At 40.7% G+C, this 19,218-nt stretch overlaps 1 protein-coding gene across 3 annotated transcripts in view; it reads right to left on the bottom strand.

Annotated features, from left to right (window-relative positions):
* The window catches only part of VWDE (von Willebrand factor D and EGF domains), a 76,592-nt gene extending 61,506 nt beyond the window's left edge, over window positions 1–15,086 (bottom strand). For 2 of the 3 annotated variants that reach the window (XM_038390566.2, XM_043509240.1), the window contains exons 1-2: window positions 14,424–15,086; window positions 1,112–1,296 (exon numbers count right to left, since the gene is read on the bottom strand). In XM_038390566.2, the coding sequence (XP_038246494.1) occupies window positions 1,112–1,296; window positions 14,424–14,505 (267 nt within the window). In that variant the 5' untranslated portion in view covers window positions 14,506–15,086. The remainder of the gene's footprint in view (window positions 1–1,111; window positions 1,297–14,423) is intronic. The other variant, XM_043509239.1, reaches the window with a different exon arrangement.
* Between the last annotated feature and the right edge of the window lie 4,132 nt (window positions 15,087–19,218).

Genomic DNA, 19,218 nt, shown 5'->3' with positions numbered 1-19,218 from the left:
GGGCTTGAAAAGCCCCCCATGACACCGCTGCTCTGGCTCCGCTCTGCACCAAGGCAGCACTGCTGGGGGATCTGAGGCATGAGCATAGGAGTCCAGAGACATCAGGCTCTGAGAATGAGCTTCCCCTGCCCTTCCTTTCATACAACATGGGTCTCTGTAACACAGCCCTCTACACTAATAAATCAATAGCAAATGAAGAGTCAGAATCACTGCTATACTTCAACTGCTTTATGCTGCTCTTAAATCCCTTTTAATCAGCCAGTGTGCAATGGCTCTTTTATTCTGCACTGGTGTACTGGTGAAGTTTTAAAGTTGATCCCACATATTTTCAAATCATTAGAATAAATATCACATAGTAGCATTCTCTTTTCTTGTTTACTATGACATTTTTAATTAAAAAAAGACCATGGAAATTCCAAGACAAAACTCTTTTAAAATGGAGTTAAGGTTGAGAGTATCTGTCAGTAATTTAAGGATAAAAACATTACAGAGATATTGTAATAATCCCAAAAACAAGCACTGCAAACCTAGGAAATCCAGAGTTAAGGATGACTCTTGTATCTGATGTGATTTTAGGGGTCAGAGGCAAACTAATCTTAGATCTTTCTCATTTACCTTTATCAGATCAACATTTTATGACTAATATCTTCTCCTAAAGTGTACATTTTAAAATCAGCTCACTAAGAGGGGAATCAAGGGGCTAAAATCATGTATACTGCTTTGAATATTTTTAAGTAAACCACTAGCCTTACATTTGCGTTTTAAAACCTTAATATCCCTGAATAGACTAGCATCAAGAAAGCCCACCCAGTAGTGGCTGTAAATTTCAGCTGGTTAAATGCTACAAAATGAATTTAATTTGCTCTCCCTGCTGTTCTGTTTTTGGGCCAGAGGTACATTAATGATGTGATGTCCTTGTAATTGTGAGTCTCCTACTCTAGCCTGCTTGGCGTTGTACAAGCTTTCAGCTAGCTAGACTGTGACTTCACCTTTCTGTCCTACTAATAAGTATTCTTAATTATTTTCCTTTTGATAGGTACCTATCCTATTATGAAAATTTTAAGAAAAATCATGTGTTAAATCTGAAATACAAAATGAGGTGCACCAATACCTCCACACACTTGGTTGGCATCTCAGCTGGCTTATCAAATATTAGAAAGCGGTACCATCCTGGTGTTAGTGAATGGTCACATATGAGATCTTGAATAGCTGATTGCTGTAGTTGTGATGAATCAAAATCAACACTCCGGTAAGGACTTTGAAGGATCTGATGTCCACCAGGGTGACATTCAAGAGCTGTGGAAACAAATATAAGATCATTTTTAAGATATAATCTGTCTGTCAAACAAATATTATTATAGAAGATTTTAAATCCTCTTAACTAGAAAACATTAAAATGCTACAGTATTGCTAGCCAAATTTTATTGCACTTGGGGCCTGATCCTTTGGTTTTGGGGTTGGCAAAAAAGAGGAACAATTAAACATGAAGATATGAAGAAATCTTTAAGTGTGAAGGATGGGAACAGTGTGGTGACTAACCCTAAAGAGGTATGGAAAGAATATTTTCAAAGGCTGTTAAATGAGAAGAGAGAGTTGCTAGTGAATGTAACCCTGACAAGTATGGGGAAGTCTCAAAAGGTACTGATCTCTGTAGAGACAGAAGCACTGAATAAGATGAAGAATGGTGAAGCAACTGGTGAAGATAAGTCTTGATATGATCAAGACAGTCGGAGATATTGGAGTAAAGTGGCTTCAAAAGATTACTATAAGTTTGCTGGGATCAAGATAGGATACCAGATGGCTTGAGAATGGAATTGATTATGCCTCTTTGCAAGAGTAAGGGAGATACAAACACCAATTGGTTAACACCCTGTTAAGTCAGTCTCTGAAAGTCACTGAGAGAGCTCTGGAAGCAAGGTTAAGGTGCAAGTTAGAGTAAAATATAGGAGAGGAGCAATAAGGCCTTAGGAAGGGATGGAGTATGACAGATGCAATATTTGCAATGAGACAGAAGTTTGAAAGAATGATAAATGAAGAGCGTAACTGCTACATAGCATATATTGATGTTGAGAAAGCATATGATTTGGTTCAATAGGAGCAGGTGTAGGTACTATTGAAATGGATGGGAGGGAGGTGTCATGAAGTGGAGAGAAGCTATATTGAGGGTCAACAGCTAAGGTGCTAACAACATAGGGAATTTCGGAAAACTCTGTAGTGACAGTGGTATTGAGATAAGGCAGTGTGCGATGTCCACTTCTCTTTATCCTAGTTATGGGGTTAATTAGTAGGAGAACCAAGCCTGTGGAGACACAGAGAAAACTGATGTATGCTGTTGATCTGAGCCTTTTGGCTGACAGCAAAGAGGAATTGATAAATATGGTATCAGAGCGGACATCTGTGTTTGAAGACCATGGTTTGAAGGTAAACACACAGAAAACTGAAGTTATGCAAGTAGGGAAGGTTGAAGAAGAGCTGCTGATTGAAGTTTCCAGACACAAGTTGAATCAAAAGAAAGAACTGTGTACTTGGGAAGTACATTTAATGCCATCAGGGAGAGATTTGGAGAACTGTAAAGAAGAATCCAGTGTGAATGGATGAAAGCAAAAAACATAACAGGAGTACTGAGGGACCAGTACCAAACTGAAAAGAAAAATGTATGCTGTGTGTATTCCAAACTGCTCTATAGTTTGGAAACAGTGGGTCTTATGGAGATGGAAGAAAAGAAGATACAGGTTGCTGAAAATAACATACTGAAGAGAATGTCAGGCAAGCGGAGGGTATATGGAGTGTGCATGGAAGAAATTAGAGGGAAGATGAACTTGGAACTCTCAATGATAGATAGGCTGGAGAGCGCACGTCTGAGGTAGGGTGATCATTTGATAAGAATGGGAAAAGAACAATCAGCAAAGAAAGCATGGGAGGAAGAGAACAGCAAGAAAGGATGTGGAAGGCCAAGAATAAAATGGAAAGACTCTGTCAAGAAATATTTGAAGAGAAAAGGACTGAAACTCCAAGAGGAATTGTGGGCAACTCCAACCCAGTGAAAACAGGAAAAGGAGTTGAGAAGTGAAGTGGGGCCTGATCTATACCCCATAAAAGTCAGTGGGAGTATTTCCATTATCTTCAGTGGGCTTTGGATCAGGCCCCAAAACTCTGGGGTGCCAAATTAAGTTTATATATATATAATGTTAGTGCCAAATTAAGTTATATTTGTCAAATACAGTAAGGGTCTGTTTTCACTACAAAATGAATCATGTGTTAGCACAATTCTCTGCCATGATTAATGGTATCTGTGTTATAAAGGCTGTTTTCTTATCTTTGTGGACAGCAAACATGATCTGATAACTATGTTAGTCTTTAAGCCTAGCTCAAAGAATTATAGAGGCCATGGTTATGTAAATACTGCAAGAAGCCTTTTGCTCAAGGTGTTAACTTCTTAATTCATTTGTTGTACATGAAACCTTTTAATCTAAAATAGGAGAAGGTGGTCAAGAATATAATAGGAAAGTCACAATCTTACTCCAAAAGGACTAAGGACTCTCCAAAGGTCCCTTGCATACAATCTATCATTTCACAGTGTGGTCAACTGAAACTGACATATGATAGCAGAAACCCATACATGATGAGCAAAATTACTCCTAATTGCACAAGAACACCATATATGTGCAGGCAATTACAACAAATGGGTGTGGAAATGGGTAGACATTTAGTTACATGCACAAAAGGCTATCTGACTCACACAATGAATTGTAGCAAGTGTAAATACAACTGTGGATGCACAGGCATGGATGTATTGTTGCACATCTAAGTGATGTTCTAGCCTCAGAGTCTTAAAACTGCAGTTACTAAAGCCAACAAGAGGCACTCCACCAACAAAATGTGAAGGAAATTTTAACCATAGCTTTTAAAAAGGTGGAAAGGTTTCCAGGAAATAAAACAATAAAAGCTTTGAGCTTCTGATCTTGAGACATTGGGATGGCTTTGCTGATCTGTTAAAAGTAAGAAGGTTCTTGTTGATGGAATTTCTACAGATAAAACCATATATAATGAATCTGTGAATGGCTGCTCTTTCTTAAAAAAGGAAGCTAGATTGTGAAAATACCTTAACTTTAAAAAAAGTAAAACTATATTGCTTATTAAAAATACCAGATTGATACTTCCAGCAATAGATAGTCTCTGTCTACTCACAGAAGAGGTAAAGAATAATCTTCAGGAGTGAAAGGATGGTGCAGACTGCCTTTCGTGAAACTACTAAAAAAGGCACCAGTTGGTGCCAATTGTTACGGTGTTTCTTCATATAGGGACTCATACATTTAAACTTAACACTCACCATACTAGAACCATAAGTCAAGTAGAACTATAAACCAAGCAAATGGAGTGGAGCTGATCTGATATTTGAATACTAGCAGTGTGAACCACAACTGTTTCTTCAATTTTTGTATCTTTATGTGTTGAATCTTTATTTGTAAGTTGTATGATGCAATTAGCTTACATATATTCTATGTGAGATATATAGATAAAAGAATGTATCCATTTAATTCACTCTGGCATTGGTAATAAAAAAATTTCATATCACTGTTCTGATAAACGTGCTTGTGAGTAAGCTTCACAAATCACATAATCCTCTCTTTCTAATGCAGAAGATGTCCTAATGGAACAAAAGATCTCATCTCTTTCAAGCAGAATATAAGGATCCTACAGTCTTCCAAAGACTGGTTATTTAATCTGTTATGCCTTTAGGCAACTCAAGCACATACCAATAGCTTTATCTTCCATCATCTAAGTGCATATGGAAGTGGATGTGATGGACTATGTCACTACTGTGTTTTTTGCTTGCAATATCCTGTAGGCTATTCATGTCCATACAGGATGACCTTACTGAGAATTTATCCTTCATCAGAATTTGAGGGAAACCCTTCTGAGAATCAAAGGTCAGTCATGTCTATTATTCAAATGTTCTCTAAACAGGTTTAAAGGTAAGTAGCTCATGAACCATAATCAGAATTTTCATTCTGTCTTTATCTATTATATGTTTCTTCTGCCTACACAATGTGGCAGTGCCTTCAGTGGTTCCCTTTCTGTAACTAAATCTCTTCTCTAACAATTAGTACTAATTATTTTCTCCATGACTAAGTATAATGTTTGAGTCAAATTGCACATCAGACAAACCTTTCATTTTACTGAAATCTTAATTTGATATGCATACATCATATTGATTATGCATATCACTTCTACCTCTTGGCATACTGTCAGAGTAATTATAAACTTTTTCCTATCAAAAGGTCACAGGATCATTAATCCTAAAATAAAGATAATAAAGGATATTTTTACTTAGTTCACAGCATTATGGATATGGTTTGTGAATGTGATCCAGCTATTCACATACACAACTTTTTGCTGTCTTTGGAGATATGTTAACTTTTCCATATCTCTCATTTTGAAATTTTATGTTGCATGTTAGAACATCTGGTTGCATTCTGGTCCCACTCTGCAATACAGCTGCAAATGACTGTCATGATCAGGGATATTAACTAACTGTTCTTTGTGTGTGCAACGTTTGCATTGTATAACTGGATACTCTAGGAAACTGGCATACTCAATTTTTTGTTTTTAAATTGCACATTGCGAACAACTGTCTTCTGTATTCACTATGCCTGAAATTCACCTCTGCAGCAGGCTGACACAAGGCTTATGCATTAAAAACTAGGGCTGGTTGAAATATTTCAATAAAAAACTCTTTTAATGGAAAATTGGGTTTTTCAATTAAACAAATTTGTTAGTGAAAAGTGCTTTCTGATGAAAATGTTAAGTTTTTATTGAAAAAAATGGGCTGAAAGCTGGAAAATTGGGGGGGGAAGCTTGGCTCAAAGTTTTCCATTTCTCAATGAAAAGTTGAAATTTTCAGTGGGAATTTTTTTTCTGGCCAGCTCGACTAAAGATCCACTTAAGACTTCTACATATGGCTTACACAGTCATGCATAGCCTAGTGTTGAACCTTTGCCTAGGAATTAGTTTCACTCTAAAGACTTTTAAAGTAATGGTGAGACTTTCAAAAGCGCTCAGCCCATACAACCTTAATTCTGCCCCCTTCTGCTCATGCATTATGGAACCCCAGCTAATTATATAATCACATCCTTTTTTATTCCACAGGACTCCTGTCTAATTCAATACACAGGATGGATGGCGCTCATTGAATGAATATCTATTCAATAGTTGGGTGTTTTTTATCCTCATTATTCAATGTGTGGTTTCAAATCTTATTTACTTCACATCATCCAAACCCTGCACTGAATATAGACTTATTCATTGCCTCATGGAATTTTCTATGTCAATGAGCTCCATAGAAACAATAGCAGTAATTGCATGGGCAACTTCAGTTCTGGCATTTTCTGTCTTTGAGTGGCAAAGAGTCCTGTGGCACCTTATAGACTAACAGACGTATTGGAGCATAAGCTTTCGTGGGTGAATACCCACTTCATCAGATAAGCTTATACTTCAATTCGTCTGTTAGTCTATAAGGTGCCACAGGACTCTTTGCCACTTTTACAGATCCAGACTAAAATGGCTACCCCTCTGTCTTTCAGTGTCTGACTTTGCAACATTAAATTCTTTTATAGATTCATAGATACTAAGGTCAGAAGGGACCATTCTGATCATCTAGTCTGACCTCCTGCATAGTGCAGGCCACAGAATCTCACCCACCCACTCCTATGAAAAACCTCACCCATGTCTGAGCTATTGAAGTGCTTAAATCATGGTTTAAAGACTTCAAGGAGCAGAGAAGCCTCCCTCAAGTCAACCATGCCCCATGCTACAGAGGAAGGCAAAAAACCTCCAGGGCCTCTCCAATCTGCCCTGGAGGAAAATTCCTTCCCGACCCCAAATATGGCAATCAGCTAAACCCTGAGCATATGGGCAAGATTCACCAGCCACATACTACAGAAAATTCTTTCCTGGGTAACTCAGATCCCATCCATCTAATATCCCATCTCAGGGGATTTGGCCTATTTACCCTGAATATTTAAACATCAATTTACTCACCAAAATCCCATTATCCCATCATACCATCTCCTCCATAAACTTATCAAGTAGAATCTTAAAACCAGATAGGTCTTTTGCCCCCACTGCTTCCCTTGGAAGGCTATTCCAAAACTTCACTCCTCTGATAGTTAAAAACCTTCGTCTGATTTCAAGTTTAAACTTCCTGGTGGCCAGTTTATACCCATTTGTTCTTGTGTCCACATTGGTGCTGAGCTGAAATAATTCCTCTCCCTCTCCTGAATTTATCCCTCTGATATATTTATAGAGAGCAATCATATCTCCCCTCAACCTTCTTTTAGTTAGGCTAAACAAGCCAAGCTCCTTAAGTCTCCTTTCATAAGACAAGTTTTCCATTCCTCGGATCATCCTAGTAGCCCTTCTCGGTACCTGCTCCAGCTTGAATTCATCCTTTTTAAACATGGGAGACCAGAACTGCACACAGTATTCTAGGTGACGTCTCATCAGTGCCTTGTATAACGGTACTAAAACCTCCTTATCCCTACTGGAAATGCCTCTCCTGATGCATCCCAAAACCGCATTAGCTTTTTTCACAGCCATATCACATTGGCAGCTCATAGTCATCCTATGATCAACCAATACTCCAAGGTCCTTCTCCTCTTCCGTTACTTCTAATTGATGCGTCTCCAATTTATAACTAAAATTCTTGTTATTAATCCCTAAATGCATAACCTTACACTTCTCACTATTAAATTTCATCCTATTACTATTACTCCAGTTTACAAGGTCATCCAGATCTTCCTGTATAATATCCCGATCCTTCTCCGAAGTGGCAATACCTCCCAGCTTTGTATCATCTGCAAACTTTATTAGCGCACTCCCACTTTTTGTGCCAAGGTCAGTAATAAAAAGATTAAATAAGATTGGTCCCAAAACCGATCCCTGAGGAACTCCACTGGTAACCTCCCTCCAACCTGACAGTTCGCCTTTCAGTAGGACCCGTTGCAGTCTCCCCTTTAACCAATTCCTTATCCACCTTTTGATGTTCATATTGATCCCCATCCTCTCCAATTTAACTAATAATTCCCCATGTGGCACGGTATCAAATGCCTTACTGAAATATAGGTAAATTAGATCCACTGCATTTCCTTTATCTAAAAAATCTGTTACTTTTTCAAAAAAGGAGATTAGGTTGGTTTGGCACAATCTATCTTTTGTAAAACCATGTTGTATTTTGTCCCATTTACCATTGACTTCAATGTCCTTAACTAATTTCTCCTTCAAAATTTTTTCTAGGACCTTGCATACTACAGATGTCAAACTAACTGGCCTGTAGTTACCCGGATCACTTTTTTCCTTTCTTAAAAATAGGAACTATATTAGCAATTCTCCAATCATTCGGTACTACTCCTGAGTTTACAGATTCATTAAAAATTCTTGCTAATGGGCTTGCAATTTCAGGTGCCAATTCCTTTAATATTCTTGGATGAAGATTATCTGGGCCCCCCGATTTAGTCCCATTAAGCTGTTTCAGTTTCGCTTCTACCTCAGATATGGTAATATCTACCTCTATATCCTCATTCCCATTTGTCATGCTACCATTATCCCTAAGATCCTCTTTAGCCTTATTAAAGACTGAGGCAAAGTATTTGTTTAGATATTGGGCCATGCCTAGATTATCTTTAACCTCCACTCCATCCTCAGTGTTAAGCGGCCCCACTTCTTCTTTCTTAGTTTTCTTCTTATTTATATGGCTATAGAACCTTTTACTATTGGTTTTAATTCCCTTTGCAAGGTCCAACTCTACTCGACTTTTAGCCCGTCTCACTTTATCCCTACATGTTCTGACCTCAATTAGGTAGCTTTCCTTGCTGATCCCTCCCATCTTCCACTCCCTGTATGCTTTCTGCTTCTTCTTAATCACCTCTCTAAGATGCTTGCTCATCCAGCTTGGTCTACAACTCCTTCCTATGAATTTTTTCCCCTTTCTTGGGATACAGGCTTCCGATAGCTTCTGCAGCTTTGATTTAAAGTAATCCCAGGCCTCCTCTACCTTTAGATCCATAAATTCTTCAGTCCAATCCACTTCCCTAACTAATTTCCTTAATTTTTGAAAGTCAGCCCTTTTGAAATCAAAAAACCCTAGTTGCAGATTTATTTTTGTTAATCCTTCCATTTAGTTTGAACTGAATTAGCTCATGATCACTTGAGCCAAGATTGTCCCCTACAACCATTACTTCTATGAGGTCCTCACTACTCACCAAAATTAAATCTAAAATGGCATCCCCTCTAGTCGGTTCAGCAACTACTTGATGAAGGAATCCATCAGCTATCGCATCTAGGAAAATCTGAGCCCTATTATTATTACTAGCACTGGTCCTCCAGTCTGTATCTGGGAAGTTAAAGTCTCCCATGATCACGCAGTTTCCATTAGTATTTACTTGATTAAAGACATTAAAAAGGGCTCTATCCATATCCAAATTAGATTCCGGCAGTCTATAGCACACCCCAAGCACTATTGTAGGAGAGGCTCTACTAGTTTTCTTCCCCAATGTAATTTTTGCCCAGACGGACTCTGTCTTATCCATTGCATCTCTTCTTATTTCTTTACATTCTACCTCATCATTGATATACAATGCTACTCCACCACCTTTACCTTTGTTTCTGTCTTTCCTAAACAGCACATACCCTTCTATACCTGTAGTCCAGTCATGACTACTATTCCACCATGTTTCTGTTATCCCTATAATATCTGGTTTCACTTCCTGCACCAGTAGCTCTAGTTCCTCCATTTTGTTACCTAGGCTCCTTGCGTTGGTGTATAAACATTTTTATTTTTTATTTTTTAATTTTTGCTGTTTGGCCTCGCTCACATTTTGTACCCTATTAGGCACAGTCATTCTACAGCCAGTATAACCTATTAGACTAGTATCCACACTGCCCTTGCTCCTTATATACGTTCTCCTACCCACGGCTGTATCCTTTCTTACTTCGTCTTCTTCCCTCTCAATGCTAAAATCTGGCGTGGAGATTTCCTGGACATCTCCCAACCATCTCCCTCTAATTCCTAGTTTAAAGCTTTCTTTATCAGTTGTGCCAGCCTCGATCCTAGAAGTCTCTTTCCTTCCCTACTCAGATGAAGTCCATACCGAGAGAACTGTCCTCTGTCTGTGAATGCCTCCCAGTGGCCATACATCCCAAAGCCCTCCTTCTAGCACCACTGCCTAAGCCATCTGTTGACAGTCATAATCTTGTCACACCTTTGTTGCCCTTCTCTAGGAACAGGAAGGATCCCGCTAAAGATCATCTGAGCCTCAATTTCCTTAAGCATCTTCCCCAGCCTAGCATAGTCTCCCTTAATACTTTTCAGCGAGAATCTAGCCGTATCATTTGTTCCCACATGAAGGATAATTAGGGGATTCTTTCCCGCTCCCTTTAGGATCCTTTTCAACCTCAGGTCTACATCCCGTATCTTAGCACCCGGAAGACAGCACACCCTTCTATTCTCTGGATCAGCTCTAGTTACAGGCCTGTCTATTCTTCTCAATAAAGAGTCCCCAATCACATAGACCTGCCTTTTCCTGGTGACTGTGCTATTCTCCAGTCTCTCCCCTGTTCCCTCTGGAGAAGAAGTGGGGACAGCCAGGACAGGGATTAATAGTGGGACTGTCCCAGCCAAAACAGGATGTAAGGTCACCCTACTAGAAGGGGACTAAACCCACACTTTGCCATTTGGGTTCACAGCTATTTGTTGATGGTATTGTCAGGCCTGCAGAACCTGAAATTGAACTCAGGATTCTTGAAGGGCATATTCTCTACAAATGAGACTCTTCTGCTGTTCCTCCTACCAGCCACCTAACCTGCTCCTGCCTTCCCTCCCACATTCTTCTCCTTACCTCCGCATCTGTTTCAGGCTGCTTCCCCTTAGTTCTCACTTTCTGCATAAGTCCTAACAGCGGAGCACTGAGAGCACAGGAGAGAGTTTCTTTGCTCCCAATTCCAGCGCCTGGCACCACAGTGCCCCTAGCAGCCAGGAGATGCAATGAAAGTCCCTTGTTAAAACATGCTCGGTGTGGCTGGTACAGAGTTCTGAGGGGGTAGACCATACTAAGTACAGACAGAAAATTTGGAGAAATTTGCTGCCCAGAGACTAACAAAACTCTCAACTGAGCATGTGCAAACAGAAATTTTCAGAGGCTTATAACTCAGTCAAATTTGGATGGATTCTGAAAAGGACAGAAAAAGTCACTTTGAGACAGCAAGGTGACACTCCTTCCTTGCCTTCCATGTCAAACTTGCCTTCCATGCCAAACTGCCTGCTCCAAATCACGACAACACTAGAGAGACTCAATTAAACAGTTATAACAGTTTTAACATGGGCCAAACATTTTCCTTTAATCTTGTTCTCAGAAATAGATTAACCTTTTTTGCTGAAACTTTCCAAAAAAGTTCTGCCTGAGGCCAACACCTGGCAAATTTCAACCTTAAAAGTTAAAACTGGCAAAATTATAAGCAACTGAAAACAAGGTCTTATAATGGAAAGTGTCAGGCAACCTAAACTATAGGCAGCGCTATCAGCTCTGCCTATCATAGGGCATATGTAGGAAATGTTTTTATACAAATGTGCAAATATATATAGATATTAAAAATAAATTATGACATGCCATTGGAGGAACCTATTTGCACTAGTCATAAAATGACACTCCAGGAAAATAAGAAGTAATCTCAAGAGCTTAATTTGCAATATAATAAAATATGCAATTATGTGAAAATCATCTTTTCCTGACAGAATGCATTACATTCAGATACATCAAAAGATTCATCTTTGTTCTCTCGCTCTCTTTTTGGGGGAAGAGGGAGGGACATTTAAAAAAATCTTACCATGTTTAGTAAGACTAAGTATTTTAATAGAAAGTTTACATTTTAACTATTTGGTTTTAAGATAATTAAATCTTACAATTAAACTATAAAACTGCACAGTAGAGTAACATCATAGACTTGACTTTAATTTAAAATAAAGAAATCCAAAATTTGGATTGGGAATCTAATTCTCCTCTCTCATAGATGCAAAACAGAAATAATTCAGTTAAAATCACTGGAGCTACACTGGTGTAATTTACAAAATTACAAAAAACGAGTATCAGGAAAACCGGCTTTTTGAGAGAAACTCAAACTCTCCTATTTTGTCTAGGTACTATAGCACATATTTTCTAATGAAAAACAGTACAGTGAGACTCATGGGAAAATATGCAAATATTTGCTGGAGTTTGAGTTTCTCTTTCATATTCATTGGGCATTTCCCCAAACACCTGCACACTTTCCCATGCATTCACACCACTATTTAATAGAAGGTTCTGAGCTTCAAGGAAGATTCAGTCTCATTGTTTCTCAGTTCTAATATTTATTCTAACATTTTCTTCAGGATTGCTATACTTCCTGTGCCAAGGCTTACTCATTATAGGCTCGATCCTGCAAGGTGCTGAGCACTCTGGCACTGATCCAGGAAAGTGCTTACAACTGTGCTTGACTTTAAGAACAAGTAGTCCCGTTGGCTATCCTAATGTCTGCGATATAGACAAAATAGATAGATAAAATAGAACTGTTACAGAGCCTTTATGCATCGCAGCACTGTTAGGCAATGGAGCTGAAATAATACATATTTCCATAAAATCACTTTCAAAAAACTAGAAGTGAGATACATAAAAATAGCTACTGCTCTAGTTTTAATTATGAATTAAATTGTTACAGATGTTAGAACTCTTGCAGCCTATCATGTTGATAATTTGAGTTTTTAACATTCTTAAACATTTATATAAGACACTTAAAAATGTGTAAACATGTTAACATAATACAGTGTAATGGTTCAGCATATAACATACTATTCTATCAATTCTTTATGTGAATTTTCCCCCTCAAAATACTAAACTAAGAAATGTTTAAGACATCTTATAACTCACAATAATCCTTAATTCTTGGTTTTGCAGAGGTCTCAGGTCAGGGTGTGACAATACATACCATATGTGCTGTAATAGTTAAGGATAATAGAGCATGTTTAAGAAAAGTGTGGAGAGAAGTTAAAAATGTTAAATGATTTTAAATTATGCATTTCCTTTCTAGATGTTGATTGTAATAGCAGTATAATACTGGAAAAGAATTTTTCAGAATTTCTCTAATTCATTAAAGTTCCCTCTTCCAGTAAAGTTAGTTATATAAAATTACCAGACAGGAAAGTGAATATAAATTTAAGTGGAAACAAAGGAGAAGAGGGGGGACCTACTGACTGGAGTCGTCATGATTTGGAGTGCATGGCTCCCAATGGAGGCTGGTAAAACAGGATCTCATTCAAAGCCTGCTGAAGTAATGGGAGGCTTTATATTAAAATCAATTGGCACTGGATCAGGCTCTTAATGTATATATGTGCTTGAAGAAACTATGGCTAATGGGTCAATTAGGCTCTGCCTACACTACAGACCTTACAGTGGCACAGCTGTACCGCTGCAGCTCCGCCGTTGTAAGATCTCCCGTGTAGCTGATCTATGCCGGCAGGAATGAGCTCTCCCGCCGGCATAATTAAACCACAAGCAGCAGTATCTATGTTAGAGGGAGAGCATCTGCCACCAACACAGCGCTGTCCACACCAGTGCATTTGTTGGTGAAACTTTTGTTAGTCGGGGTGTGTTTTTTCACACCTCTGACAGACAAAAGTTTTACTGATAAAAGTGCTAGTGCAGACAAAGCCTTGGGCATTGTTGTAGTCAGAAAAATCTATTTGAGTTAAACAGTATTTTCCCCAACACCTTGGTCAGCTTTATTGCAATAGTCAGAGCTTATGCTGCCAGGATAAGCACTGACTATTGCAGAACAGTTCATTTCCCAGCACTGGAGACATAACACCCCCGTCCCAAGGAAGAACAGGAGCAAGTACCTGCCACCCCTGAACCTGCTGAACAAAGCAGAAGCTGGGTGTTCCTGGCAAAACCTGGCGTTCAGAGAATTGGCAGAAGTCATGGGGAAGGGGGGAGTTGAAAATATCTGGACAAAGTATCAAGTAAAGGGAGGGAGAAGACTAAGCAATTGCTTAGGGCCCTGTGCAGCTCAAGGATCTTCCCCCTCCCCCCCCCACCACTTTTTTGTGTGTGTGAGGGGAGCAAAATGTTCCTGCTTAGGGCCCCCAGTGAGCTATCGCCCCCTCTGAGCAAACAGCTAAGTACAAGGGATTTGAAAGAACTGGGGAAACAGCAGGGTGAGAGTTCCCACCTGAGTGGCCCAAGCTCGGGGGGCGTCAAGGTGGGTCCCCCCCTTAAAGCTGGTCCCAGTCTGTCCATGATTTTGGAGTCTCTGCTTCAGGGATAGCTCCAAGGCTGCTCCCAAGCACCCCCCGCCCCAGCACTCGCTGCATCCAGCACCCCCACGCCACCCCTTACCTTGCTGGCAGGGCGCTGCCATCAGGCCCAGCAGCACCAGCCCAAGCCAGAGGGGCCAGGCTCGCAGCGCCGGGAGTTGCATTGCCCAGAGGGCGGCTACCCTCGGACGGGTGCTGGGGACTTCCTCCCTTCAGTCCCCCGGAGCCTCCTGCCCCAGCGCTCAGCGGAGCAGCCTGGCGCCGCTTTAACTCTCTGCCTGCGCCTGCAGGGGCGGGGGCTGCCGGCGCTAAGGGGCCTCCACGAGGCAAAGGCACCGCGAGCCGGCCGGGCCCCGGGACGGCCTCACGCGCCCGCTCCGGCTCCCGGGAAGCAGAGCCGCAGCCGCCGGAGCTGGCGCCAAGCGGAGCGCGGGGAAGGAGCCGCGGCCGGCAGGGGCTGTGGGGCGCGCTCTCCCGGCGGTCTCTGCTGCTGCTTGCCAGCTTCTCGGCTAACGCCTGGCCTCAGGAAACAGGCACTTGTGACGCCGGGGAGCGCCCAGTGCCTGCCGCCGAGCCGCGCTGGGAGCTGTCCGCCCCGGCGTGCCTTCGTTCCCCGGCGCTGCAGCTGGCCTTGTGAAATCCCCGAGCTGCGTGGGACGCTCCCCAGGTTTGGTTGGTGGGAGTCTGTGTTTTCCATCCCACCTTCCCCCTGCCCTGCATTTCAGTTCGGCCAAGGTGCCCGCAGTCCGAGAAAATGGGTCCCCCACTTAGCTCCCCACCCTGGGGCTCCCGGTTTCACAGAAGTGGAGCCCCGTTCTTGAAGATGGAATGACATGCGGAAAAGCCGGTTTCAGATAGCTTTATTGTTAGATTTTGAACACTTCTCTAAAATGCCGGAAGGTACAACAGCAGAAGACCCAAACACTGGAATAACTTTTATAAGCTGCAGTGTTTGAGTTCATTATCTTAGAATACGAGTTAAAGCATCTCTTTACGGTGACAGATTTTCAAAGAAGGCTCCAAAACTCCCATATTTGCAAATGGCTTGTAAGTTATTTGTGTCCATGCACAAATTATCCATTCTGCACAGGCATTTAATTGTTTTTGCTGGCAAATGCACGAGCACAGGAAGTACATACAGTTTTACAGAATACACCTCTTGCCCTCTCTTTTGCAAAGGAAGCCCTAAAATAAATAAATGACACTGACACCTGTAAATCTGGAAGTGTGATCACTGTATACACAGGACACCTAAAACTTAAACAACATATTGCATTCTACTAACCTTCTGCAAAGAAAACTATTTTTCTACAGAGACTGTTGTAAGGCAAAAAGAAAAGGAGTACTTGTGGCACCTTACAGACTAACAAATTTATTAGAGCATAAGCTTTCGTGAGCTACAGCTCACTTCATTGGATGTAGCTCACGAAAGCTTATGCTCTAATAAATTTGTTAGTCTCTAAGGTGCCACAAGTACTCCTTTTCTTTTTGCGAATACAGACTAACACGGCTGCTACTCTGAAACCTGTTGTAAGGCAGGCACTGAGGTCGGCTGGGTCTCTGCAGAGAGGTGCTATTTGACCCTAGTGAAATTCTGTATTCAGCATTCTGAAATAGTGGAGCACGAAACCTTTAAGTGTTAGTGTTAACCTTTAAGCCAGTGTTAGACTTCAGGAGCCCAGGGCAGAAAGCTGAAGCCAGAACCCCGCCATGCGAGGCTGGAGCCAAAGCCAAAGTCCAAGCAACTTGGGCCCCCTGTGGTTCCTGCCCTGCTTGCTACCCACTAAGGCTGGCCCTGGCTTTTAATCTACTGGATACGTAGAAAAACAGCTGCTGTGCCACAGGTGGCGTGTGGAGTTTTTATAGCATGTTGCGGGGGCCTCAGAAAGAAAAAGGTTGAGAACCCTTACTCTAAGGGATTTTAGTGCAGAATTTGGATCTTTGGTTCCAGATCACATTTCAGTATACAGCACCAGCTTAATATGAACTGAGAATGCTCATTCGTTATATGCATTTATTTATTGAATTCATTCTATGGTTAATTTTACACCATCATAAGAGGTTAAATTTGCTAATGTAGATTCCACTGGCTTTGCTAAAAATTGTAAGGCTTTTGAGTGGCATTTGTTTTTCAAAATGCTTTTAAAATTTTCACAGAGGATTTTTAACACTACCTTGTAAATGTACTCCATGTTGACACTGTTTAACTTTTATAAATAATGACATCTTTAGTGTATTTTGGCTCCTAATTCTGTTTCATGTTTGACCTTTTGTATATACTGTATTTGACTTATGTACTCAAAGACTTCATTATAGTAATCTAATGTAACGTGGCTTGGATAAGCAATACAAGATTTAATCTAAATTGTGGAATACATATGTATAATATTTAGGGCTGATCTAAAGCCAAATGAAATCAAATGGAGTCTTTTCATTGACTTCAATGGGCTTTGGCTCAGGCCCTTGCCATTTTATGGCTCTCAAGTATTTTTCCTGTTTACTACATAATGGCTTGAAACCTAACACATGCAGGTCTATAAATAGTGTATTCAGAATGTACCAGAACATCTGAGTCTGGAAACATAAAGCCCTTTGGTTTATGGGATTCTAATTTTTAGTTTTTATTAACCTAATGTGGTATAGCAGTGACATGTGTAATTGTACCAATCATTTAGGTGTGGTATGCTCCCACACATACATTTTTATCTTTTTGTGTTTATCTTTGTGTGTGCGCTCAACTTGCTTAACTATCATGAACATAAAGTGGAAAACATATAGGCCGCTGTGATGGTTCTCTGTGTTCCCAGGACGGCAAGTCACTGAGGTACCCCCTGCCTCTAGCAAGAGATAGCGTTGCCTGTGATGGCAGCCCTAATGCCACCAGCCTGTTAGCTACCCATGCACTCTCCTTTGGTCTGTGCCAGCCCGGATTTTGCCTTACAGGTTAACAATAGGTGCACCCCAGTCCCTAAATCCCTTTGAAACATTCCCCAGGCCCTGTATCCCTTTGAAACATTCTCTTGTAACATCCAGCTATTCAGAGAATTCCCAGATCCTCTGCCACAAAGGTAGCTACATACCCCAGTTTATTACTTTTACCTTAAATCATCACCCCTGTGGGTTTGTCATGTTTAAAATAAGACAGCGTTTATGAGCACTTATAATAGAACAAAGATTAATTTAAGTGAAAATAGAGGTTCCACTAGAACCAAGATAGCAATAGAAACAAAAGGTTACAATACAAAACAAAATAATAAAACAAACTAGGGCCTACACTTATTAATAGTTACCTTTCTTATCTAACAAAGTAGGGTCTCCCCAAAGTTCAGTCTGTTGTAGAGCTTGCTGGCTTCACCGGAACCAGGATCCAAACTTTCATGGAAACACTTCCTGCTCCACAAGATGTTTCCTCAGTGAATGGATGCAGAAGACCTCTCCCTCCTCTGTGATACAGAAACAATCTTTTGTCCTTATTCAGAGACAGGGTGATGCCATGGCTATTGTAAAGTCACTTTTTAACCTCTAAGTAGTTTTGATTGTTTGCAGTTGTCTCTGATGGTTTTCATTGATAGTCTTGGGATAGAGTAAAGCTACACAAATGAGCCTTGCATTACATCACTGGCTAGCCAGGGATGGGTGACAACTCCCTCCTTAAATGGGCCAGCACCATGGCATATTATTCCTAGTGACTAACTTCTACTCCAAGACCATAACGCATACTTTCAATATAGTTATGTTATTCCTTAAATATTACCTGTACATACATCTCTCAATGACTGAGTCTTGATAAGCTATGAGTTTTCTTTAGACACCTTACTGCAGGGATTGGCAGGTACCCAGGGTACCTGGGTCCGCCAGGGTAAGCCCCCTGGAGGGCCAGATCGGTTTGTTTACTTGCCGCATCCTCAGGTTCAGCTGATCTCAGCTCCCACTGGCCCGCGCCACTTCCCGCAGCCCCCATTGGCCTGGAACAGCGAACCGTGGCCCATGGGAGCTGTGATTGGCCAAACCTGTGGACACGGCAGGTAAACAAACCAGCCCGGCCTGCCAGGGAGCTTACCGGCCAAAGATTGCCGATCCCTGCCTTATTTTTAGCCCTTATGGGTTTGGGGTAGTGGGTTTGTCATGTTTAAAATAAGAGTTGTTTGCACAGAACAAGGGACCCTTTGCCAAGGGATCTCTGTATCACACCTCAGTCTGTAATCATTACTCACATGGGCCCTGATACAGGAAAGCACTTTAGCATGTACTTAAGTCTTAATGATTTCAGTGGGACTTAAATATGTGGTTAAAGCTAAGCATGTGGTTAAACATTCTCTTCCTGAATAGGGATGATTTCCAGAATCAGGGCCATACATTTCAGTAAGGCTGCTCACGGGAGTAAAGATTAGGCCGAAATAGCTTTGATCTTGCAAACTCTTGTGTACATGCTTAACGTTATGCTCATGAGTAGTCCCATTGACTTGACTGCTAAGCACGTGTGTTTGCAGCATTGAGGCCTATGTTTGTCCTTGTCACTTTGATATTTGTCAAAGAATATCAGCTGTTACTGAATAAAATCTCTTGGCTTCATTCAAAATTAACTAAATTGTGCATTCCAATATTTTATTTCTGCTCAAATACCTAGGAGAAAAAGGTATTCTGTTATAAAATACTTACGTTACTCACACTGACGTGATGAACAAACAACATTTGATCATCAAATTCAGAATTTCTTCTGTTAATATCATAAGCCTTGATCCTACAAAAATTTCTGCATGTGCTTAATTTTAAGGATGCAAGTTGTCCTACTGAACTCAGTGGGATTACTCATGCTTAAAGTTAATCATGTATAAGATTTTTTTAAAGATCGGAACCTTTAATGGTTTTTTAAAACT

This window comes from Dermochelys coriacea, chromosome 2 (genome assembly GCF_009764565.3).
Source record: "Dermochelys coriacea isolate rDerCor1 chromosome 2, rDerCor1.pri.v4, whole genome shotgun sequence".
In the NCBI taxonomy this organism is placed as follows: Eukaryota; Metazoa; Chordata; order Testudines; family Dermochelyidae; genus Dermochelys; species Dermochelys coriacea.
This window is presented reverse-complemented; position numbering and strand designations above follow the sequence as displayed.